The sequence below is a fragment of the Oncorhynchus keta genome, chromosome 32, assembly GCF_023373465.1.
Source record: "Oncorhynchus keta strain PuntledgeMale-10-30-2019 chromosome 32, Oket_V2, whole genome shotgun sequence".
Lineage (NCBI taxonomy): Eukaryota > Metazoa > Chordata > Actinopteri > Salmoniformes > Salmonidae > Oncorhynchus > Oncorhynchus keta.
The window spans coordinates 20,347,338-20,373,580 of record NC_068452.1 but is presented as its reverse complement, the minus strand read 5'-3'; the positions used below and the strand labels follow the sequence as shown (position 1 = coordinate 20,373,580).

General features: G+C 44.1%; 1 protein-coding gene across 2 annotated transcripts; it reads left to right on the top strand.

Annotated features, from left to right (window-relative positions):
• Window positions 1-5,337: 5,337 nt before the first annotated feature.
• On the top strand, window positions 5,338-25,930 carry LOC118365250 (integrin beta-3-like). 2 transcript variants are annotated; one of them, XM_052490838.1, is made up of 15 exons: window positions 5,338-5,496; window positions 6,640-6,725; window positions 7,058-7,262; window positions 7,745-7,997; window positions 8,249-8,411; window positions 9,930-10,091; window positions 10,184-10,279; window positions 10,376-10,465; window positions 11,138-11,272; window positions 11,406-11,835; window positions 22,088-22,310; window positions 22,467-22,567; window positions 23,508-23,624; window positions 24,118-24,284; window positions 24,399-25,930. In XM_052490838.1, exons 1-15 carry the CDS (start codon window positions 5,430-5,432, stop codon window positions 24,465-24,467), a joined length of 2,364 nt encoding a protein of 787 aa, XP_052346798.1. In that variant the 5' UTR covers window positions 5,338-5,429; the 3' UTR covers window positions 24,468-25,930. The 2 variants fall into 2 exon arrangements, with proteins under 2 accessions (XP_052346798.1, XP_052346799.1); XM_052490839.1 differs by lacking the exon at window positions 5,338-5,496 and having other exon boundaries at window positions 7,032-7,262.
• Window positions 25,931-26,243: the final 313 nt, after the last annotated feature.

The following is a 26,243-nucleotide window of genomic DNA, read 5'->3' as shown; positions in this document are numbered from 1 at the left end:
AGGACCTCACAAGGAGCCTTAATGTTATGGCTGCAATCCCGTTAACGGGATAATTGTCATCAACAACTGCTGAATTGCATTGCGCCACATTCAATGAATATTACAAAAACATTTATATTCATGAAATCACAAGTGCAATATAGGAAAACACAGTTTAGCCTATTGTTAATCCACCTGTAGTGTCAGATTTTGAAAATATGCTTTACAGCGAAAGCAATCCAAGCGTTTGTGTAAGTTTATCGATCGCTGGACAAAACATTATGTACACTTAGCAAGTTGCTTGGTCACGAAAATCAGATAAGCAATCAAATGAATTGTTTACCTTTGATGATCTTCGGATGTTTTCACTCATGAGACTCCCAGTTACACAATAAATGTTCCTTTTGTTCCGTAAAGATTATTTTTATATCCAAAATACCTCTGTTTGTTTTGCACGTTATGTTCAGAAATCCACAGGAAAGAGCGGTCACGACAACGCAGACAAATTCCAAATACTTTCCGTAATGTCCACAGAAACATGTCAAACGTTTTTTATAATCAATCCTCAGGTTGTTTTTAAAATATATAATCGATAATATATCAACCGTAAATGTCTTTATCAGTAGGAGAGGGAAAAGCAATGGCTGTCCAAACTCTGTTGCTCGAGCAAAACTCATGCGACCACTTGAGGCGATGTCATCTTTCTGGCTAATTTTTCAAAATAAAAGCCTGAAACTATGTCTGAAGACTGTTGACACCTTGAGGAAGCGATAGGAAAAGTAATGTGGTTGATATCCCTTTAAATGGAGCAAAGGGAGGCTATGGAACATGGAGTCTTCAAAATAGAAGCCACTTCCTGGTTTGATTTTCCTCGGGGTTTCGCCTGCAATATCAGTTCTGTTATACTCACAGACAATATTTGGACAGTTTTGGAAACTTTAGAGTGTTTTCTATCCAATACTAATAATAATATGCATATATTAGCAACTGAGACTGAGGAGCTGGCCGTTTACAATGGGCACCTTTTCATCCAAGCTACTCAATACTGCCCCTGCAGCCATAAGAAGTTATTAAGAGGCTAATTGTAACTGCTCATATTCTTCCTCTCATGATGATCACCTGCTACAGTAATATTATTCTCCTGCTTCCATTACCACCTGTTATCTTTAGTACCATCAAGCCCTCTTTAATGGCCAAAAGGGGAACTGTATTCTCATAGGTCCTTATCTCTGGCCTCCACAATAACTTTGAGTGTAGAGAACATTGACTTGGAACAGAAGTGATATCATTCTGAGTAGTAAACAGTATTTCTCATCATAGACCAGACCACTACTATTATTCACATGGAACCTCCACAGTTCAGTATTTCTTTATGCTTGTCCTGTCCCTGGGCATTGTAGAGTAGGCTATTATATGAAGAAGCAATGGCACCGACGTTATGGGTGAGCAGGTGTAGGCTATGATGATGCTTTCAAAAAAATACTCCCTCAGATAATGTGAGAGAATATTAAAGCCCCCAGACCTAATATTCTGTTTATCTGCTCAACAAAGCCTTTCAAAGCCAAATGAGGATGCTCACGATATGTCTGGTTATAAGCGGCTTTAGGCTGCGAACTGACAAGGGTGTGTACAAACAACGATTAGCTCTTTACACAAATATTTAATTACACTTCTAGGGGGTCAATTACAGTTGATTTATCACTGTATAATAACTGGAGATCAAACTAAGTGTTTTGGTGTCCACCAAGCTGGAATTATCCTATTAGCTTTTCTCATTTCGATCAGGGACTTGTAAATGACAACAGTTGGCGCTATCAACTAATGCTGTGTAGATGTCATTCTGTTGATACATTTAATAGTGTATTGTAATTATAGAAACAGACATGGATTTAAATGTCGATTCCTTTGTAAATACAGCCTGCCTCCCCGTTAACGATAAAGCACACAGTCGTCTATTTATGAAACATTAAACTGCAGCCCACGCAAAGTTAAATACGGTTACAGTACAAAGTACATCCAGGGAGTTTCATTCCTGAATCAAAAGTGAAGAGAAAGTTCTTGAATGAAAAGTCTGTTACTTTGGAACATTTTGATATGAAGCTGCTTGACAAAAGACTCGTTCACAACGTTTCAGCAGACTTTGAAGTCAATGAATTATATTTTGTCTTTCATTTTTGCTGCATACAACCTGTTGGTAAAACTGAGGGTTATATTGTGGAATACAGACGTTATAGTTTCGGAGAAGCAGCACGTTCTTTTTGGTCGACATCATTAGTGACACTAGATGCAATACAGAACTCAACACAGGTCACAGGTGGCATGAGCTCATTATTATTTCATATCATGACACACAGCATGTAGACCTGTGTATAAAGATATAAATAGATATGGAAAGTACATATAGACATGTATGTGTGTCCAAAGACTTGTTCCTTAGCAACAGTAGACCTGTGAGCATAGTGATAGATGGCTGGTAAAGTTATTTTGGTTGAGAAGAGGAGGGAGGGAAGAAGAGAGGGAGAGCGAGAGATGGGGTGCCTGGACGAAGGAGAAGGCAAAACGCTTCCACTTAGCACAGGGGAATTGGCAGCCTAGCAACACAAACTAAGTAAAGACATCCCCTAGCAACACGCAGGGGTTTAGCCCTTACCTCCCTCCTCCCCCTTCCACCTCCACCCATGTCTTTAGAGGCCTTCACACACGGCATGGCAGCATCTGGACACAGCAGAGTAGAAGCCCACACCCTCCATCCCCCACCCCAACCCCTTCATCTCCACATCCCTTCTCCAGAGGTGCAGCTGGGGGCATACTTCTTAGGATGTTGATCAAGTTCAATTAGTCTAATAGATTACCTACAGCCAGGGCTTCATTAGATGAACAAAGTGTGTGTGCGACGTGCATGTTAGTGAGTGGAGGTCAAGATTCAATGAGAGAGTGAGGGGATTAACCAGCAGGAAACACACATAAACAGAGAGAAGGTTAGGGAGTATAGAAGAGAGAATCCGAGAGAGAGAGAGAGAGAGAGAGAGAGAGAGAGAGAGAGAGAGGCCATGTCTGGGCTTGTGGGCACTGTCACCTGTGGGACAGTTAATCACATAGAGCTAAATGTAGTCATTAGTTCCCCCCTGACAGAGACTCCAGGTACACAGCAGCAGAGTGTTTCTGACTGCTCCACTCAACAACCCCTTAACAGGCTGCATCCATTAGTCATTCAAGTTGTTTCAGCGAGATAATGGCTTCATTGCCTTAATTTGTTGTAACGTTGTCCTGTGTGTGTGTGTGTGTGTGTGTGTGTGTGTGTGTGTGTGTGTGTGTGTGTGTGTGTGTGTGTGTGTGTGTGTGTGTGTGTGTGTGTGTGTGTGTGTGTGTGTGTGTGTGTGTGTGTGTGTGTGTGTGTGTGTGTGTGCGCACCCATTTGTTTGAGTGAGCGTATCTGTTTGTGTGTTTGAGGGCAGTGAATTTGAATTGCATTGCCTTAATTTAATTAACTTGCTTTTTCTGCCTCCTATCTCCAGGGAAAACGTCTCCCACACTTCCCTCATTGAAGAATCTCCTGGCCTAAACATGTTGGCAGATCTACACATCACTCATTAAACTTTCAAACTGGATTCCTCTCCTTCTTTCGCCCCCTCTTTCTCTCGCCACCTCTCTCCCTTCCACCATATATTATTCTCCACTCTCCCTCCCCCTCTCTCTTTGTCTCCGGCTTTCTGTGTTACACAGCAGGTTATGAAACAACCCCATTGTGCCAAAGAGTGGATGTGCTTTTAAAAAGAGCCCGTGGAAGAAAAATTCTCACCCTCTCTTTATCCCTCTATCCATTTCTCCCCTCCGTTAAATGCCAGTTAAGGGTCTTTCTTTCCCTATACGTTCTCGTTTGAGTTGCTCTTTACCGAGGGACACCTGTTGAGGAGAGGAGCAGTCCTCTCCGAGCCAGAGAGGCAGGGGGCCAGCGGGTCAGGAGGCACAGCGTCACAACACAAACAACATGTCCGCCATGAGAAGAGCTAAGTCACATCTCGTAAGGTAATATAATAATAATAATAATAATAATAATATATGCCATTTAGCTGACGCTTTTATCCAAAGCGACTTACAGTCATGTGTGCATACATTCTACGTATGGGTGGTCCCGGGAATCGAACCCACTACCCTGGCGTTACAAGCGCCATGCTCTACCAACTGAGCCACAGAAGGACCATTGGGGTAAACCCCAATGAGATATAGACTACCTGAGTTGCAACAAATCCCAGGTGGACCCCCTCTTACATAATGAGGTGGTCTTCCAATCTCCTGCCCCCCCAATGGTCCAGCTCACTGTCTTAATTGGGTGCCATCTGACCCCCTCTTTAGCTCTTTACCAGTACAATGTGAGCCATGGAGCATTATCCCCCACCCACAGCCAGGAGCAATCAGAGCCTAATGCAAGCACACCCGCCTGCCTTCCTGGGTATTACAGCTTATCTATTTCTCTTTTTCTATCCCCCCACCTCGCCGCAATTCCAGAACACTGGCTGGTGGCAGTAGCTTAGCAACCAGTGAGACAGAGAGAATAACGGTATAGAGGGAGAGGACAGTGATTCAATAAATGGACAAGCTTAGAGGCAGAGAGAGAGAGAGAGAGACAGAGACATTGTCTGCCCCCCCTCATTGTTATCCCCCTCCTGCACTTTTAGAGGTACACAATTTCTCTCCTGCTCCATCACTCCACAATGGACAAGCCTGGGAGGGCCATGAAACAGGTCAGGTTCAGATAAAGGTAGAATGGATCAAACAGGACTACTGAATCCTTCTCTAAAGAAGAGATGGCAGAGAATGGATGTAAATAGTCCAGCCTACATGCCCACATACACAACAAGCAAAATATGCTCAAAGCCCTGTAAAGTCTTATCTGAAAATTAAACAAAGATACAAACGACAACGTTTACAAACACCTTTCTCTGCATTGTTATAACAGTGTATTGTTTTTGACCATATGTTTTGTATTTCTATACATTTTTTATTTAATGAGTCTTATTTTCATTTCATACATTTATTTAGTTGATATATAAATGTATTCATTCATTTATTTCAGGTTTTTTTTTTTTGGGGGGGGGTATTGTCGACTAGACTTCAAAAGATTAGCAGGCAATTTGAATGTCTTGAATCACACAGATGCTTGCTGCCATTATAGTGACAGACATATCTATGCCACTGACACGTGGAGAATATTCTTTAATATAATGCATATCCACACTCTCGTCTATATATTATGTCGTACAGTTACGTTTCTATACAGTAGCCTAAACGTGTATGTCAGAGCCTCTCTGAATCATAATCAGCATTGCATTTTGCAAGTATGAGGAAAAGCATTCTAATTGGTGATCCACTGGTTTGAGATCAGGCTACTAATACAGGAGGTGGAGCAGGCAGAGAAAGTCAAGCAGTCAGTCCTAACCCGTCTCTCCAACATGGGAACTTTTTTAGACCGTCTATGGATATTTTCTGGTTTATTATTAGCTTCTTCTGAAGTTCTTGGTAAGTATTTTCTTTTTCATTTAATAATTTGTATGTAATAAGTTTTCCTCTGCCATTCTAAAATACATTTTCTATTCTAGAACGCCGGCTAGAATTTTAATCATACTTTTGTTTTATCCTATGTTTTTATTAAGTAATACGTTCTTAAGTTCCAGGAAAACTCACCAAACGATAGTTTTTTAAACTATTTTATTTGCTAAAACAATAAACTGTATGGCACTGTATTGCGCTACCGGAATGGAACATTGGGCATGTTGATTCCTTAGAAGGGATCGCTAATTCGCGAGACGTTGTGCCAGAGTGCGCTCATATTTGTACAGGCCACACCTTTGCATCATAAGATAACACTTTCACATAGTATTTGTTTTGGCCTCCTGTTCTTATAGAAACAGTGGTATATAGACACGCGATCACTTCAACATGCACAATAGCGAATAGCCTAATAATAATAATAATAATAGAAAAGGATATCTAACACATAATTAAACCTCAACACATCGAACAGACAACGCGTATACATCCCATTGAAAAAAAAATATGATATGACTGCAATCAGGTTTTAATAACCAACTGTTGCAAGACGTAATGTTTAACATCAGAGACTTATTGAGCAGCGTCAACACGACACATTGTAGCGTCGTACAGTGGTGGAAATTCCTGCCTCTTTCACTAGCATCGAATTGCCTGCATGACAGCCGTTTTACAAAACACCGTGCGTGACAGCACAGGCTTGAGTAGCAAGCAGTATGTCGTAACAGAAGAGGAGAGAAGTAGAGCCCGGGCAGAGAGGAAGCAGAGGAGGAGGAACCAGGCAGGAGAGAGAGAAATGAGAGTGTGTGGTAGAGATACGGGACCGTCTGTGGCCCAACTAACTACTGAAGTAGTGAGAAAAGTTGAAGAAGTGTCGTTTAAATGCAGAGTCAGTGTGGAGAAACGTCATGAGACACAATTACTGGGCAAAACAGCAAGTAGAATAACATTGTCAGAAACACTCAAAAGCTAATAAAGAATCAATCTAAAAGTGTCCATACAGCACATAGCATACTATATGATTCCTATTCAAGTGTCCATATATAACTTCTTTGATTCCCACTGCTGGACCCCCTACCGATTCACTCATGTTTATGTTGGTGTGTACTTCAGGCTCAAACATCTGCACATCTCGAGGGGTGAGCACCTGCAGACAGTGTTTGGCTATCCACCCTAGCTGTGCTTGGTGCTTTAAGGAAGTAAGTTTACCCCTGGGAGACTATGTACAAAAAGTGCTGTAATTTCTAAATGTTTCACCCTATATGGATGGAAATACCCTCAACTTAAAGGTGACATGTTGCACTTTAATACCACAGTCATTGCATCATTTCAAATCCAAAGTTCTGGAGTACAGAGTCAAAACAACAAAAAATGTGTCACTGTCCAAAAACTGTATTAATCTACTGAACCCACCTTCCATTGTAATTGCATTTAGATGCACTTTTTAAAAAATGGATCACTGTCCCTTTACTGGTTGTCTCATTGGGAATTGTTACTCTCACCAGTGTGTGTGTTGTCTTCCTGGGGTCAGGAGTTTGGCCAAGGGGGCTCCAGTGTGTCCCGTTGTGACCTGAAGCAGAACCTGTTGGATGGGGGGTGTACGAAGGGGGAGCTAGAGTTCCCCTTCAGTACCATCAGTGTGCAAGAAAACACGCCCCTCAGTGACAAGGCATCGGGGGCTGCTGACGACGTCACCCAGATCAGACCCCAGAAACTCAGCCTCACTCTGAGACCAGGTACACTAACACAGCATAGGCTTACATACAAACACCCATATACACTGGCTTCACAACTCATCTAAAGTACATTGAAGTACATCTTTCGCCTCTCCTCTCTCACAAATTCAAACACCTCCTTTTTATCCTTTGTATCCTACCTGATTTTGACCTCTGTCTGTCTGTCTGTCTGTCTGTCTGTCTGTCTGTCTGTCTGTCTGTCTGTCTGTCTGTCTGTCTGTCTGTCTGTCTGTCTGTCTGTCTGTCTGTCTGTCTGTCTGTCTGTCTGTCTGTCTGTCTGTCTGTCTGTCTGTCTGTCTGTCTGTCTGTCTGTCTGTCTGTCTGTCTGTCTGTCTGTCTGTTTGACTGACTGACTGACTGACTGACTGACTGACTGACTGACTGACTGACTGACTGACTGACTGACTGACTGACTGGCTCGCTCGCTCGCTCGCTCACTCACTCACTCACTCACTCACTCACTCACTCACTCACTCACTCAGATGATGCCAGGCGTTTCACAGTGACAGTGAAGCAGGTGGAGGACTACCCAGTTGACCTGTACTATCTGATGGACCTCTCCTACTCCATGAAGGACGACTTGGCCCGCCTGCGCTCCCTGGGCAACCAGCTGGCTGCAGCCATGGGCCGCACCACCAGCAACCTGCGTATGGGCTTTGGGGCCTTTGTGGACAAGCCCCTGTCCCCATATATGTACACCTACCCTGAGGAAGCAATCAGTAACCCTTGCTATGGGTGAGTGGGGGGTGGAGGGGACAGAGAGGTGGAGGAGGAGGGAGAGGAGGAGGAGATTGTTCAGAGTGGAAGATTTAGGTTCTGAAAAAGGTTGATATTCTGTGTTGAAGCTCAAACTTCCTCAGGATGTGTCTTTGTTAATAGCTGTCAATTTGTGTCTAACAGCAATGTATGTATCTTTCTTTCTCTGTCTCTCGCCACCTTTTTTGTCAATTTCCTGTTTTCGGCATGGCATGGGGTGTGATGTGTAGGATCCAGACGCGGTGCCTGCCTCAGTTTGGCTACAAGCACGTGCTGTCTCTGACCAAGCAGGTGGAGCGCTTCACCGAGGAGGTGGCGAAGCAGCAGGTGTCTCGTAACAGAGACTCTCCAGAGGGAGGCTTCGACGCGGTCATACAGGCAGTGGTGTGCAAGGTGATACAGTTGAAGTCAGAAGTTTACATACACCATTTAAACTCTGTTTTTCACAATTCCTGACATTTAATCCTAGTAAAAATGATTCCCTGTCTTAGGTCAGTTAGGATCACCACTTTATTTTAAGAATGTGAAATGTCAGAATAATAGTAGAGAGAATGATTTAGTTCAGCTTTTATTTCTTTCATCACATTCCCAGTGGGTCAGAAGTTAACATACACTCAATTGGTATTTGGTAGCATTGCCTTTAAATGGTTAAACCTGGGTCAAACATTTCAGGTAGCCATCCACAAGCTTCCCACACTAAGTTGGACCATTCCTCCTGACAGAGCTGGTGTAACTGAGTCGGGTTTTTAGGCCTCCTTGCTTGCACACGCTTTTTCAGTTCTGCCCACAAATTTTCTATAGGATTGAGGTCAGGGCTTTGTGATGGCCACTCCAGTACCTTGGCTTTGTTGTCCTTAAGCCACTTTTCACAACTTTGGAAGTATGCTTGGGGTCATTGTCCATTTGGAAGACCCATTTGCGACCAAGCTTTCACTTCCTGACGGATTTTCCTCCCTCATGACGCCATCTATTTTGTGAAGTGCACCAATCCCTCCTGCTGCAAAGCACTCCCACAACATGATGCTGCCACCCCCGTGCTTCACGGTTGGGATGGTGTTCTTCGGCTTGCAAGCCTCCCCCTTTTTCCTTCAAACATAACGATGGTCATTATGGCCAAACAGTTCCATTTTTGTGCATTAGACCAGAGGACATTTCTCCAAAAAGTATGCTCTTTGTCCCCATGTGCAGTTTCAAACCATAGTCTGGCTTTTTTATGGCGATTTTGGAGCAGTGGCTTCTTCCTGGCTGAAGCACACTTGTACAATTTTCTTTATGAGGTCTTGGCTGATTTCTTTTGATTTTCCCATGATGTCAAGCAAAGAGGCACCGAGTTTGAAGGTAGGCCTTGAAATACATCAACAGGTACACCTCCAATTGACTCAAATTATGTCAATTAGCCTATCAGAAGCTTCTAAAGCCATGACATCATTTTATGGAATTTTCCAAGCTGTTTAATGGCACAGTCAACTTAGTGTATGTAAACATACAGTGAATTATAAGTGAAATAATCTGTCTGTAAACAATTGTTGGAAAAATGACTTGTGTCAAGCACAAAGTAGATGTCCTAACCGACTTGCCAAAACTATAGTTTGTTAACAAGAAATTTGTGGAGTGGTTGAAAACGAGTTTTAATGACTCCAACATCAGTGTATGTAAACTTCTGACTTCAACTGTAAATACACACGCATGTACGCACACACCTAGAGGCATACACACACACACACCACACACACACACACACACACGCACGCACGCACGCACGCACGCACACACGCACACACACACACACACACACACACACACACACACACACACACACACAGTGGTTTAGAAAACTGCACACAAACTTGAATACCTACCGTTTCTCTTCTCTCCTCTTCTTCCCCTCTCTCTCCCTCCCTCTGTCACTAGGACAAGATAGGTTGGCGTGGGGATGCCTCCCACCTGTTGGTGTTCACTACCGATGCTACGACACACATAGCCCTGGACGGCCGGCTGGCTGGTCTAGTGCAGCCCAATGATGGACAGTGTCACATCGACAGAGACAACAACTATGACAAGTCGTCAACCCTGGTGAGTGGTGTGTGTCAGGGAGTTTGTGTTGGAGTTCTATTCGTCTGTTATCACAAGAGAAACGTAATGATAACGACGGTCTTCTCCTTCAGGACTACCCCTCTCTGGCTCTGATCACAGAGAAGATGTCTGAGAACAACATCAACCTCATTTTCGCTGTGACCAACAATGTGATGCCACTCTACCAGGTGAGTACACCTGACTGTTACCAGGGTCACCGGGGTTACTAGGTGTAGGGTCATGGTACAATGCCGATTATGTCCCCTTGAAACCTCTTTCCTCAGAACTACAGCCAGCTGATCCCTGGCACCACGGTTGGAACGCTGTCGGATGACTCCGGGAATGTGATCCAACTCATCCTGGATGCTTACGAGGTAAGAGACAGCCGTATATATGAGAATTGGGTTTTGATTTCAATCACGCCCAGTCGTGCCCACTTTACCATTAACACGAGTTGGTAACACCGAGGGGAGAATTGTCATGCACTGAGAAACAGCCGCGCTGAGTGCGCTCTATCCAATCGTAGCAGCAGAATCAGCCTACAGCCCGGCCATTTACAGACAACAGAACTACCCATTAGCATGCAGCGCCTCGTAGCCAATGTTATGTTGAAAGGACAGGAGCAAACATCACCAACACAACAGTCATTAAAAATACAGATACTCTAGAAAGCAGGAAACGCCTTGAGCTGGTCATGCTGAGTCATGTGTTGCTAAACCATCCGTCACGTACATTGGCTGTTTGAGATATTTCAAGAGGAACACACAACATTAGCGAACATAAGGCTCCCACTTCAAACTCTCATTGCTTCTAGCATTTCTTAATGAGGACGTGGAAAGCGAGGCTAAAAGGAGTGAGTTCAGCCCCCCTTAAATTCTCAAACAGTCTATTTGACTTCCCACGAGCCCATGCGTGACAGATAGAACACTGTATATACACACTGTATCCATTTCCACAGAGACTAAGAGTAGAGGTTTTCTGAATCGTTTATGTTTCTGATTGAGTTCTTTCGACCTCTGCCCATTGACCCCTGACCTGTGGAGTAGAGGATCCGTTCCAAGGTGGAATTGGAGTTGCTGGGTGTTCCAGAGGAGCTGGCTCTGTCCTTCAATGCCACCTGCCTCAACGGAGAGCTCATCCAGGGACTCAAGTCCTGCTCCGGACTTAAGATCGGAGACACAGTCAGTACCTGTACCACTCACCATCTGGATGATAAATGCTGGCCTAGTGTCAGATCTTAGGTATAGGAATAATGCTCTGTTCTTACTGCACAGTTCAAATGTAACCTGCTGTATCACACACACCTACCCCCAGGTGTCGTTCAGTGTGGAGGCAAGGTTACGCGGCTGCCCTAAGGAGAAGAACCGTACCTTCACCATTAAACCTGTGGGCTTCAAGGACGCCCTGGAGGTTACGGTCCACTTCGCCTGCGGGTGTGACTGTGAGGCCACAGCCCAGCCCGAGAGCCCTCTCTGTAACCAGGGAAATGGGACCTACGAGTGTGGTGTGTGCCAGTGTCACCCGGGGCGCCTGGGAGACCGCTGTGAATGTGCCGACGGAGAGTACAGGCTCTCAGACCAGGGCAACTGCAGCCCCAAACCTGATGACCCCATCTGCAGTGGGAGGGGCAACTGTGTGTGTGGCCAATGCTCCTGCCACACTAGTGGCTTTGGAAAGGTGTGGGGCAAGTACTGCGAGTGTGACGACTTCAACTGCCTGCGCTTCAAAGGAGAGATCTGCTCAGGTGAGTGGATAGACCACTGTGGTGTCTGTCAAGGAGATAGCAATGTTGGTTTCTTTTTGTGTTTTTCTTTTACCCCTTTTTGTACACAATTCTGTGGTATCCAATTGGTAGTTATACAGTCTTGTCCCATCGCTGCAACTCCCATACGGACTTGGGAGAGGCGAAGGTCGAGAGCCGTGCATCCTCCGAAACACGACCCAGTCAAGCCACACTGCTTCCTGACACAATGCCCGCATAACCCGGAAGCCAGGCGCACCAATGTGTCGGAGGAAACATCGTACACCTGGCGACCGTGTCAGCGTGCATGCGCCCGGCCTGTCACAGGAGTCGCTAGAGCGTAATGGGACAAGGACATCCTGGCCGGCCAAAACCTCCCCTAACCCGGACGGCACTGGGCCAATTGTGCACCGCCTCATGGGTCTCCCGGTTGGCTGCGACAGAGCCTAGACTCGAACCAGAATCTCTAGTGGCACAGCTAGCACTGCGATGTAGTGCCTTAGACCACTGCACCACTCGGGAGACCCCGAGTTAGTTTCTTTTACTACATGTTCCTTTCTGCTGAGTTTTGAAGATTAACTCATCAACACACGTTGTTTTTGTAACATTCCTCGTCTGTGTTTGCATTAGGGTTAGGTTTTTTGGCAGACTTATGGTTTTAGCAGGATAGAGGGGATTTCCATAGAACATGTCCACAATGCCTCAGTTGACCCTTATCCAGTACTTTCTCTTTTACGGTTAATTTAACCCAGTCGATGATTAGCTTGGCCTTAAATCGTAGTTGATCCATTGTTACCACAGTTTCTTCGTTGTTCTTGCCACGGTATATGGCATTAACTATGTGAACCCTTTGGAAATACCTGGATTTCTGCATAAATCGGTCATACAATTTGATCAGATCTTCATCTAGGTCACAACAATAGACAAACACAGTCTGATTAAACTAATAACACACAAACAATTATACATGTTCATGCCTTTATTGAACACACCGTGTAAACATTCACAGTGCAGGTTGGAAAAAGAATGTGAACCCTTGGATTTAATAACTGGTTGTCCCTCCGTTGGCAGAAATAACCTCAACCAAACTTTTTCTGTGGTTGTGGATCAGACCTGCACAACGGTCAGGAGGAATTTTGGACCGTTCCTCTTTACAAAACTGTTTCAGTTCAGCAATATTCTTGGGATGTCTGATGTGACCTACTCTCTTGGGTTATGCCACAGCATCTCAATCGGGTTGAGGTCAGGACTGGGCCACTCCAGAAGGCGTATTTTCTTCTGTTGAAGCCATTCTACTGTTGATTTACTTCTGTGTTTTGGGTCGTTGTCCTGTTGCGTCACCCAACTTTTGTTGAGCTTCAATTGCCGGACAGATAGCCTAACATTCTCCTGCAAAACGTCTTGATAAACTTGTGAATTCATTTTTCCGTTGATGATAACAAGCTGTCCATGCCCTGAGGCAGCAAAGCAGCTGCAAACCATGATGCTCCCTCCACCATACTTTACAGTTGGGTGTTGGTGTAATGTGCCATTTTTTTGCCACACATAGTGTTGTGTGTTCCTTCCAAACAACTCAACTGTAGTTTAATCTGTCCACAGAATATTTTGCCAGTAGTGCTGTGGAACATCCAGGTGCACTTTTGCAAACTTCAGACGTGCATGAATGTTTTTTTTTGGACAGCAGTGGCTTCTTCCGTGGTGTCCTTCAATGTACACTATTCTTGTTTAGTGTTTTACGTATCGTAGACTCGTCAACAGAGATGTTAGCAAGTCTTTAGCTGACACTCTAGGATTCTTCTTAACCTCATTGAGCATTTTGCGCTGTGCTCTTGCAGTCATCTTTGCAGGATGGCCACTCCTAGGGAGAGTAGCAACGGTGCTGAACTTTCTCCATTTATAGACAACTTGTCTTACTGTGGACTGATGAACATCAAGGCTTTTAGAGATACTTTCCAGCTTTATGCAGTCAACAATTCTTAATCTTAGGTCTTCTGAGATCTATTTTGTTCGAGGCATGGTTCACATCAGGCAATTCTTCTTGTTAATAGCAAACTCAAATTTTGTGAGTGTTTTTATAGGGCAGGGCAGCTCTAACCAACATCTCCAATCTCGTCTCATTGATTGGACTCCAGGTTAGCCGACTCCTGACTCCAATGAGCTTTTGGAGAAGTCATTAGCCTAGGGGTTCACATATTTTCTCCAACCTACACTGTGAATGATTAAATTATGTATTCAATATAGACAAGAAAAATACAATAATTTGTGTGTTATCAGTTTAAGCACCCTATGTTTATCTATTGTTGTGACCAATTTGTGCAGAAATCCAGGTAATTCCAAAGGGTTCACATACTTTTTCTTGCCACTGTAAATAGTAGATAAATACCGGCTTAAACCAGGCTGTAAAATAAGGTGTTACCCCACATTCTTATTATATGCCATATACTGAACGTTGTTGGCTTTGAAATAGACCAAGACTACACAATGTTAGGTAGAAATAAACAGAGAATGCAGTGCTTCACCATTGGTCAATGTCTTTGACCTTTAACATTTGCTCAAATCCACTATGCTTAACTGTACTGTAGCTCCAATGGATATACCTCGTCTGGTCTTACACTTAGATTGTATTATGAAGGTGAAAACATTCGAAGGAAACGGAACATGTTTACAATATACTTACTCACGAGAAGTTATTCAGATTATTCAAATCAAAACCACGTCTTCTCCCATGATCATTTTAGCATAGTAAACGAGCTCACAGCACTCACTGATTCTATCAATCTTCTAACCACTCTTGGGAATGAAGTATGAGGTGTCATCGCTGATCATCTCTCCCTACTGCATGCCTGCACAAGCACACCCGTTGTAAAATCAAAGTAGAAGCATTGTAATAAGTCCTGTCATTGGATAATTGAATGTTGCTGCGTAGCAGATGAGTCATGGTGCCGTTGCAGCGTTTATATACAGTGACATTCAAGAGTTTGGACACACCTACTCATTCCAGGATTTTTCTTTATTTAAAAAAAACTATTTTCAACATTGTAGAATACTAGTGGAGACATCAAAACTATGAAATATCACACATGGAATCATGTAGTAACCAAACAAAATAATTTTAAGAATTTGAGATTCTTCAAAGTAGAGACCCTTTGACTTCATGACAGCTTAGCACACTCTTGGAATTCTCTCAACCAGCTTCATGAGGTAGTCACCTGGGATGAATTTAAATTAAACAGGTGTGCCGTATTAAAAGTTAATTTGTGGAATTTCTTTCCTTCTTAATGAGTTTGAGCCAATCAGTTGTGTTGTGACAAGGTAGGGGTGGTATACAGAAGATAGCCCTATTTGGTAAAAGACCAAGTCCGTATTATGGCAAGAACAGCTCAAATAAGAGAAACGACAGTCCATCATTACTTTAAGACATGAAGGTCAGTCAATCTGGAACATTTCAAGAAAGTTTCAAGTTTCTTCAAGTGCAGTCACAAAAACCATTAAGCGATATTATGAAACTGGCTCTCATGAATACTGCCACAGGAAAGGAAGATCCAGAGTATACCTCTGCTGCAGAGAATAAGTCCATTATAGTTAACTGCATCTCAGATTGCAGCTCAAGTAACAGGGACATCTCAACATCAACTGTTCAGAGGAGACTGCATGAATCAGGCCTTCATGGTCGAATTGCTGCAAAGATACACTACTAAAGGACACCAATAAGAAGAAGAGACTTGCTTGGGCCAAGAAACACGAGCAATGGACATTAGACCGGTGGAAATCTGTTCTTTGGTCTGATGAGTCCAAATGTGAGATTTTTGGTACCAACCGCTATGTCTTTGTGAGACGCAGAGTAGGTGAACTGATGATCTCTGCATGTGTGGTTCCCACCGTGAAGCATGGAGGAGGTGTGATGGTGCTTTGCTGGTGACACTGTCTGATTTATTTAGGATTCAAGGCAAACTTAACCAGCATGGCTACCACAGCATTCTGCAGCTATACGCCATCCCATCTGGTTTGCGCTTAGTGGGACTATCATTTGATTTTCAACAGGACAATGACCCAACACACCTCCAGGCTGTGTAAGGGCTATTTGACCAAGAAGGAGAGTGATGGAGTGCTGCATCAGGTGACCTGGCCTACACAATCACCCGACTTCAACCCAATTGAGATGGTTCGGGATCAGTTGGACTGCAGAGTGATGGAAAAGCAGCCAACAAGTGCTCAGCATATGTGGGAACTCCTTCAAGACTGTTGGAAAAGCATTCCAGGTGAAGCTGGTTGAGGGAATGCCAAAAGTGTGCAAAGCTGTCATCCAGGCAAATGGTGGCTACATTGAAGAATCTTAAATATAAAATATATTTTGATTTGTTTAACACTTTCTTTGGTTACTACATGATTCCATATGTTATTTCATGTCTTATTCATGTCTTATTTCATGTCTTATTCTACAATGTAGAAAATAGCAAAAAATAAAGAAAGACCCTTGAATGAGTAGGTGTGTCCAAACTTTTGACTGGTACTGTATGTGTTGGCTGTAGCTATAACTCTGTGTTTTAACCACAGCTGTTCCCTTGGGGATGGACTAAGCTTTATTAGACAACCGGGTCTTTGCTTATGGTAACAGAGGTTAAAGTCAGATTGGCCAATCACTGTTGTAATCTCTGAAAGACTGAGAGGCACTGGATACCTGTAGAGAGGTTATGACCAGGTGGCGAATCGCATCTCTGCATGTCTGGCAGACATATCAGTGTGGATGACGGATCACCACCTCAAGCTGAACCTCGGCAAGACGGAGCTGCTCTTCCTCCCGGGGAAGGACTGCCCGTTCCATGATCTCGCCATCACGGTTGACAACTCCATTGTGTCCTCCTCCCAGAGCGCTAAGAACCTTGGCGTGATCCTGGACAACACCCTGTCGTTCTCAACTAACATCAAGGCGGTGGCCCGTTCCTGTAGGTTCATGCTCTACAACATCCGCAGAGTACGACCCTGCCTCACACAGGAAGCGGCGCAGGTCCTAATCCAGGCACTTGTCATCTCCCGTCTGGATTACTGCAACTCGCTGTTGGCTGGGCTCCCTGCCTGTGCCATTAAACCCCTACAACTCATCCAGAACGCCGCAGCCCGTCTGGTGTTCAACCTTCCCAAGTTCTCTCACGTCACCCCGCTCCTCCGCTCTCTCCACTGGCTTCCAGTTGAAGCTCGCATCCGCTACAAGACCATGGTGCTTGCCTACGGAGCTGTGAGGGGAACAGCACCTCAGTACCTCCAGGCTCTGATCAGGCCCTACACCCAAACAAGGGCACTGCGTTCATCCACCTCTGGCCTGCTCGCCTCCCTACCACTGAGGAAGTACAGTTCCCGCTCAGCCCAGTCAAAACTGTTCGCTGCTCTGGCCCCCAATGGTGGAACAAACTCCCTCACGACGCCAGGACAGCGGAGTCAATCACCACCTTCCGGAGACACCTGAAACCCCACCTCTTTAAGGAATACCTAGGATAGGATAAGTAATCCTTCTCACCCCCCCCCCCTAAAAGATTTAGATGCACTATTGTAAAGTGGCTGTTCCACTGGATGTCATAAGGTGAATGCACCAATTTGTAAGTCGCTCTGGATAAGAGCGTCTGCTAAATGACTTAAATGTAATGTAAATGTTATGTCTGTTACTCTTTTAGGGAAAGAGCTATGTAGTCTATTATCGTAATTTGACTGAAAATGCACTGTTTGATTCCCTCCATAAGACCTTTGTTGTCAAATAGATGGTTGCAATTAGTTCCCAGCGTAGCCCTGAGTCTTTTCGACCTAGGAATGAGGATGTTCCCATGGTCAACCGCCTCACATGTTTGTTTTCACATTGTCCAGACTTTTCCTCACCCCTCTCGCCCCTCACCCAGCCATAGCATGCCTCCACAGGGATTTAGACGGGAAGGCAGGGGGGGCCTGAGTCATGTGAGACAACATCTCTTAACCTAAGCAGTCTAGCCCTTTGGGAAGGCACTATAAAAAGGGCCCGTGGGCTGAACAAGAGGGGTAATGTGCACCGGAATCATTTTTTAAAATTCAACGTATCTAAGGCAACCAGCTGCAAAAGGATTGTGAGTTTGCTCAATATTTGGGCATATAGCTGAACCAACATACATTCTATTCTACTTTATCTGCATATTTCCCCAGTGTGAAATGAAACTCTTCACGACAGTATATTACATATATCATCAGGCCTTTCTTTGAGGGCCTAGTTACACCCTAACGCAGTCATCTGAAACCCCTGGTGTACAGGCCACATCAAGCCTGCAAGTCACATTATGATGTGTCATTTCTATTGGAATCCATCTAGAGTGAGAATATCCAACAATTGGAACTTTCAATCACCCACAACCTGCATTGAGAATGACTGACAGGGGTAGAAAATATTGATTATTGAGACTACCTAAATCTAATAAACTGGGACAGCCATCTCAGTAACGGGTACAAAAAGTCCAACTACAAACAGATTGGATTCGTTTTGAAAAATTAATGTTTTTTTATGTTTGTGTAGCATAAGATTAATCAACCAATCATTGTACATGCAAAAACATAGATATTGAAACAAACTATTCTGAAAAGCAACCTGCAATTAGAGCATGCTGGGAAATATAATAACGATGGGTGTGGTTTTCAGCAAACATATTTGTAATTTTTACTCCAAAGGAAAACATAAACTTGTAATTCGTCTCAACAAGTTCATATACATTCAGCTCAATGTGAGCAAAGTTTGTTGAATGAACAAACCTTCACACGTTAGCTACATTTATTTTCCTTCAATTCACAAAATAATGCTGATTAAGCAATTGGTTAAATTGGCTTTTTTGAGTGAAATGTATGCTGTGTGTGAAATGTTATGTATGGTGCTTAGTCAGGACTTGGGAGTGGGTTATATTTGGTTAAAACAGTAATTATGTCTTAACTCAGCATTATCTATGGTTTCGTCAGTGGAAAATATGTTATTTGTGGGATTGTGGTCTTAGTCATTGAGATGTACTCTTGTCTATGGTTGGCTTAGAAATGCAACAGTCCAGAACTCCATATTTAGTGAGTAGAGCACAGTGAAGGAGACTCAACTTAGTCAGCCTGTGTCTCTGGAGTCTTGTTGGCATTATGTCATTGCTGTGTGACAAACAATATAGTATAAGAGTCCCTGGGCCCAGCTCAATTTGAGTCTCCCCCATCCCGTCCTCCCAAACCCAGGCCCTCCCACATCCTCCGGAGGGCGTGTATTTTTCCCTCTGCTCTGGAGCTGGGGCTGGGGTTGGGGCTGGGGCTGGGGCTGGGGCTGGGGCTGGGGCTGGGGCTGGGCTGGGGCTGGGGCTGGGGTTGGGGCTGGGGCTGGGGCTGAGGCTGGGGCTGGGCTGGGGTTGGGTTGGGGTTGGGGCTGGGTTGGGGCTGGGTTGGGGTTGGGGCTGGGGCTGGGGCTGGGGTTGGGGCTGGGGCTGTGGAGCAGGAGTCAGCAAGCACATCCCCAGGGCACACAAACAGGCAAGAGAGAACAGGAAAGTTAGCATTCCTCTGGCACCCTGCCCTCTCTCTTTCTATCATCTCGTTCTCCCTCTTTTAAAGTTAACCTCCATCACAAATACTCCCACTCATCTCCTCTCTCTTTTTAAAATTTGTATTATTCTCTCATCGGTGTGTTTACAGTACCCCCTCTCGCTCTCTCGTGCTCTTTTTCTCTCCCTCTCTCTCGCTCTTTCTTTATGTCTCTGACTTCCTCCACCGCTTCGCTCTCATTCGCTCTGTCCTCCCTCCTGGACTCCATGTTTATGTGTCTCTGTAGTTCATGTTTATGACTTGATAAATTGGAGGATTAGAGTGCCATCTCAGACCGAGGCAGATTATTTAGACATGCATGCCAAATGGCACCCTATTCCCTGTATAGTGCACTACTTCTGACCAGGGCCCATAGGGCTCATGTCAAAAGTAGTGCACTGTGTAGGGAATAGGGTGCCATTTGGGATGTATGCCTAGAAACTCCTTCCCATGTCTCTGACTCGACCCTACAACAAGTACAGTAGAGAGAACAAGGCACAAGCATGAACTCACTGTACGGATGAGGTAGAGTATAAGGAGCATTAGCCAAACGCAATAACGTTTTTAAGAGAGGAAAACCGGAACTTTCTTTACTATGTGTTGAATGTGTCCCATTCAGTTGGGTTCGTGCTCTGTTTGTGGGATACATACTGTAAAACGTTAACCAGCTCAACTCAGACAGCTTATGTGCCTGCAAGACCGTAAAGAGACTTTTTATACCTATAGCTGCCTCGTTCATTACAAACACACACACACTCACTTATCTCACAGTGATGACAGAGTCAGATAGGGCGTGGGAACTGGGGAATTTAGCTGACGGAGGTGGTTTCACCTGAAAACAACAATGCCCATGTCTCGGAGGGCCTGTTTTCACAGTTTACAGACATCTGTTCAGTTTCCAGCGGTCACTCTGTCAGTTGAGGTCTGAGACAGTGACTCAGTTTGTCTCTGCTCTTCGTCATTCATTGCCCAGCCCTGTTGCATTAACCTTCAGCCGGTATTGTCTGCCTGAGGGCAATCAAACAATAATTTCTCAATTTTGCTGGCTGGTCTGACAGATATTGTGGAGGCTCCAGGGAGTGGTCATCACATCCCAGGGATTGTCCCAGTGTTGGGAGGGGATGAGTGGGATGGATGACCAGTTTGCTTCATTAAGAAGGGCGCTTATCCTGCCATTGTCTGCACTGTCTGGTCATGATTTGATGACTTAATGTTCTGGGAATTATTACTCAATATGGACTCATCACACATGTGCCTGCCTGCCTGCCCATGCTCTCAATACACTCATGAATACAGAGACAAACACATGCAGAATTGCTGACAATTACACTGAACAAAAATGGAAACACAACATGCAACCATTTCAAAGATTTGACTGAGTTACAGTTCATATGAGGAAATCAGTCAATTGAAATGAATTCATTAGAACCTCATCTATGGATTTCACATGACTGAGAATACAGATATGCATCTGTTGGTCACAGACACCTTAAAAGCAATGGGCGTCAGGATCTCGTCACGTTATTTCTGTGCATTAAAATTGACATTGATAAAATGCAATTGTGTTCATTGTCCGTAGTTTATGCCTGCCCATGCCATACTTCCATCACCACCATTGGGCACTCTTTTCACAATGTTGACACCGCTCACCCACTGTAGAATAACTATCTTCAAAGTAATGACTCGGGACGTCGGGTTTGAAATGAAAGCTTCTTTTAGTAATACTACTTGTTCACGTTACATTTAACAACTTCAGATTCTACAAAACAATAAAAGGATGTTGCTAGCGAAAGTCAGGATAATCACTTTTCACTTGTACATAACTGGCGCGTTCTCTCTCTACTTCCTGTCACAAGGCATTCTGGAACTTGCCGTCAATAGCGTAATCCAATACTAACCAATACAACAGAAATATGTACGTAGTTCTTTCAATCTCCAACACACAAATTCTAATACAATTCCATAGGTAAATAACTCTAAAGAAAATATCTTTAGATCCAGCTTAGTTAATTAACTGTAAACATTAACTCTGTAACCCATCAAAAAGTTACAACACCCACACAACGCCATACACGTAGTCTGTGGCTGGACGTACTGCCAAATTCTCCAAAACAACATTAGAGACGGCTTATGGTAGACATTCCTGTAGTCAGCATGCCAATTGTACACTCCCTCAAAACTTGAGACATCTGTGATATTGTGCTGAGTGAAAAACTGCACATTTTAGAGTGACCTTTTATTGTCCCCAGCACAAGGTGCACCTGTGTAATCATGCTGTTTAATCAGCTTCTTGATATGCCACACCTGTCAGGTGGATGGATTATCTTGGCAAAAGAGAAATGCTCACTTACAGGGATGTTATCACATTTGTGCACAACATTTGAGAGAAATAAGCTTTTTGTGCATATGGAACATTTCTGGGATCTTTTATTTCAGCTCATGAAACATGGGACCAACACTTTACATGTTGGGTTTCTATTTTAGTTAGGTATAGATACAATCTGGCAAAAACACGTGCACAACCACTCACATACACAGTGCTTAGAAATTCAAAACATTCCAGGCCAGGGTTGTTATTGCACTCATGAGTTTGTCCAGTACTGATAATTTGATGTACAAAATATACATTATTACGGTCTCTAAGTTAGACATAAAATGTCCATAAAAAACAGCCCATCCTCACTCTCTGTGTCTCTGCCAGGCCATGGGAAATGTGACTGTGGCTTCTGCAAGTGTGGCTCTGACTGGATGGGGGAGAACTGTAACTGCACAACCCGGACAGACACCTGCATGTCCAGTATGGGCCTGCTGTGCAGCGGCCGGGGCCAATGTGTGTGTGGGGCCTGTGAGTGCACCCAGCCAGGGGCCTACGGGGCCACTTGTGAGAGGTGTCCAACTTGCCCTGATGCCTGCAGCATCAAGAAGTGAGTAAATACAGGGGGCAGTATAACTGCCTACACACAGATACTGTATGAGTGCAAGGAAAAGGAGGATGATTATGATGAAGTTGATGATGATGATGATGATGATGATGATGATGATGATGATGATGATGAGTTAACATTGTGTTGTATCTGCAGGGAATGTGTTGAATGTAAGCACTTCAAGAGAGGCCGTCTCTTTGAGGAGAAAAGCTGTGCCCGAATCTGCAGGGATGAAATTCAGAAGGTGGAAGAACTAGGTAAGAACTATTACACAATGTTCCCTTGTTGTGAGTTCAACATGCTCTCCAAGCAACAGATTGCATTATTCACAGTGCGTGTTAAAGTTTTTGATGTTCTCACATATTCCTATGATGTGAGTGGCAGGTAGACTGGTGGGCTGGGCCAGTACCTGGAAGGTTGCTGGTTTGAATCGCTGAGCCGACTACGTGAGATATTTGTCAATGTGCCCTTGAGCAAAGCACTTAACCCTAATTGTTCATTTAAGTAGTTCACAACATGTTATATAAACTGGGTGTCAACAAACCCACATTGAGGCCCCGATTTCTCTACAGTATCAGGGCTTGTTCTCCCTGAGGAAACTCTGCAGTTTCAGGGTGGATATGACGCAGATGACCATTCTCTAGAGATCATTCATTGAATTCCATTTTAACATTCAGTAATGATCTGCTGATTCGGTAATCTAAACCTAAAGAACCAGAACAGGCTGAGTAACATTGTGAAACCAGGCAGCGGGATCATTGGTATGAACTTACAGTAACTGACCTTTCTCGCCAGCAACATACATGAATCATACGCAAGGAGCCATCCATTCTGAGACTCCTAGCATCCCCCGTTTGATACATTTTTGTGTGCTTCCCTTAGAGCGCAGATACAGGCTCCAAAGGTTGAAAACTAATAGATCAAAACTCTCCTTCATCCCAGCTGATATTAGCTCTCTCAATATGCGGTAGGACTGTGCTGTTTTGGTACAGACTGGTTTGTTCATCTCTGGTTTAGAGGTCTAATTCCTGTGGACACTGCTGTTTATATTGTATTTGTTTGTCTGTATATTTAATGTTATGTGTCCATTGATTTCACTCTGTGCTGCGAAATAAATATAATTCACCTCCGGCTCCTCATCTCTCTCTCTCTCTCTCTCCTTATCCTCCACTTGGATCTAACTCTCTTTCATCCCAGTCTTTTATGAGAAGAATGCTGTGAACTGCACCTATAAGGATGAGAATGACTGTGTAGAGCGCTTCCAGTACTACGAGGATGCCAGCGGAAAGTCCATCCTGTATGTCATGGAGCCTGGTGAGTGTGTCCATCCGTGTGTGAATGGGTCTGTGCTCGTATGTACAGCATATGATATGCGTTTGGCAGGGTCTGGATGAGAGTGAATTCCTTTAGTTATCTAGAGAATAATTGTGTGTGTAGAAATAATGTGCATTACTATGTGTGCATAGGACTAAAGCCGGGAGCTGTAGGAGGAGTCGATTTTTCTCCCTAGATAAGAATAGTGTGTTCCTGGGTGCCATGTCAATCTTTGTCTTTGTGGCTGGGAGGCACCACTAGAGAGTAGAGCAGGTACAGAGAGGGCAGAATGGTTCTCTAAAGCTGATAATAGCACTCAGCCCTGCCACTCCTGGTAGTCTTCTCCCCTCTGACACGCACCCAAGAGGAACAAAGACAACCCCAAAGCAAGAGTGAGGTGCATTAATGCTAGTCCCCTACACAAATATCATATTGCCAACACAAATATCCTCTCTCTCTTCTCTCTCCTCCTGTTTTCTTCTCTCTCTTTCAGACTGTCCTAAAGGGCCTGATATCCTGGTGGTTCTCATGGCGGTGGCGGGGGCCATCTTGTTTCTGGGTCTGGCTGGCCTGCTCATCTGGAAGCTGCTGGTCACCATCCACGACCGCCGAGAGTTCGCCAAGTTTGAGGAGGAGAGGGCTAAGGCCAAGTGGGATACGGTGAGTCCGACTATGCTTTTTAGACAAAGCTGCCATCTGATGGAGAAAATATGAATGGCAAGAATATTTATCCATGTCAAGATGACACGTCCTCTATTTGTTTCTATTTTCCAGGCTAACAACCCCTTGTACAAAGGAGCCACCACCACTTTCACCAATGTGACCTACCGTGGGAACACTTGAGGGACTCTTGACCAATCACAATCAGCAAAACTCAGGGGTTTATAAGAGAGATGCAATGTAGTGACACAGAGGGGGTTGGTGAGGCGGACCCTCTCCACCGTCGTGATAAAGTGTGCTGACTCTACTGTCAGTGAAATACGTTTGTTGATATTACACTGTAGTGATGGTATTCTATATATCATGTGAAAACCAAAGCATTAAAACTGCCTTATCCAACATTTCGATATCCGTCCAAATTATGGCAGGGCCTCCAGGACCCCTATTTCACCCACAAAGTGTGACGTCATTCCCAGAATAAGGCCAGGTGTAGTTCAGAGACCCCAAACCGAACTTTAAAGACAAAGACTGTTATGCTCTGTTGTTTCATGAAATTGCACTGCACACACCACAGCACACACCACAGCACACACCACAGCACACACCACTGCACACACCACAGCACACACCACAGCACACACCACAGCACACACCACAGCACACACCACAGCACACACCACTGCACACACCACAGCACACACCACAGCACACACCACAGCACACACCACAGCACACACCACAGCACACACCACAGCACACACCACAGCACACACCACAGCACACACCACAGCACACACCACAGCACACACCACAGCACACACCACAGCACACACCACAGCACACACCACAGCACACACCGCAGCACACTTGCCCACAGGCCTCTTTCACAAACGAACTGGTTGTAGTATGTTATTATGGAACCGAACTGCTTGCTTCTACTGCCATGGTTTACTTGCGTTATGACACTAAACTCAGGTATTCACACTGTATTATAAAAAGGTCAAAGCCAATACCTGTAATAAACAGCCACATGGGATATCATGCATGAGTGAATTATGTTTTAGTTAATGGTGCTGGTGCCCAATGTATGCTGTATGTTAAAATATGTCAATGTTACATTTAATGTGTTTTGGGAATGAGTGGCTTTTTGGTTAGATTATTGGTTTTACTATGTTGATTTTAAAAAAGTGAAATCACTCATCTATTTTTCTGTCTTTTTTTTATAGCAATTTCACTCTGCTAAGAAACATTTTTTTTATTTTATTATCTGCTTTTGCGTTTTGCTTTTATATATAACATCATGTGTGTAATTGAATGAGTAGAGTATCAATAACACATTGTGCAAACCAGTACAAACACGATTTGCCATGGATAAAGATACGGAGATTTCTGCGCATGTGCAGGATTTCCACTCCGCTGCCTTTGTAGCTGTTGCTCAAGCGCTCGGTTGCGGCTTCACCCACCCGTAACATGAGCATCTCGTAATTATATACAGATCTCCGGTTTCAGACACTTGCGAATTAAAAAGTTGAATTGGCAGGTGTACAGTGCACTGCTAAGATGCTGGCTAACCCCTAAAGTACATTGGTGTTTTGCCAAAAGTATATAACTACCCCTGTCTAAATAAAATCATTCCAAAAACTTTACCAGAGAGCTTTATTGTTTCAAATCACACGTGCGTAGGCCTATGGCTATTTGGGAAGCCAGCAATTTGGGCAGTGCTTGTGGCAATAGGCATAGCTAATTATTGAGTTGCAGCTGCTAGTAAAAAGCATTTCAAATGTGTGAAGATAATGTGTCTCGACTATAATTTAAAATGGAATCTAGGATTCCCACAAGCCACACAATACTTGTCTGCAGGCAGCCCAGACATTTAAAAACAAACTTTGTTTAGATTTTTTTTAGAGGTATGAATCTGTTATTCAATGCGTTTCAATGGGCCAATAACAATAGCAGGCC

Excerpts from the sequence above, each read along its gene's own strand:
- LOC118365250 (XM_052490838.1), top strand. The coding sequence starts at position 5,430 with ATGGGAACTTTTTTAGACCGTCTATGGATATTTTCTGGTTTATTATTA. Across the intron at positions 11,836-22,087 it reads CAAAGGAGAGATCTGCTCAG|GCCATGGGAAATGTGACTGT; the intron begins GTGAGTGGATAG and ends TGTCTCTGCCAG. Across the intron at positions 22,311-22,466 it reads GATGCCTGCAGCATCAAGAA|GGAATGTGTTGAATGTAAGC; the intron begins GTGAGTAAATAC and ends TTGTATCTGCAG.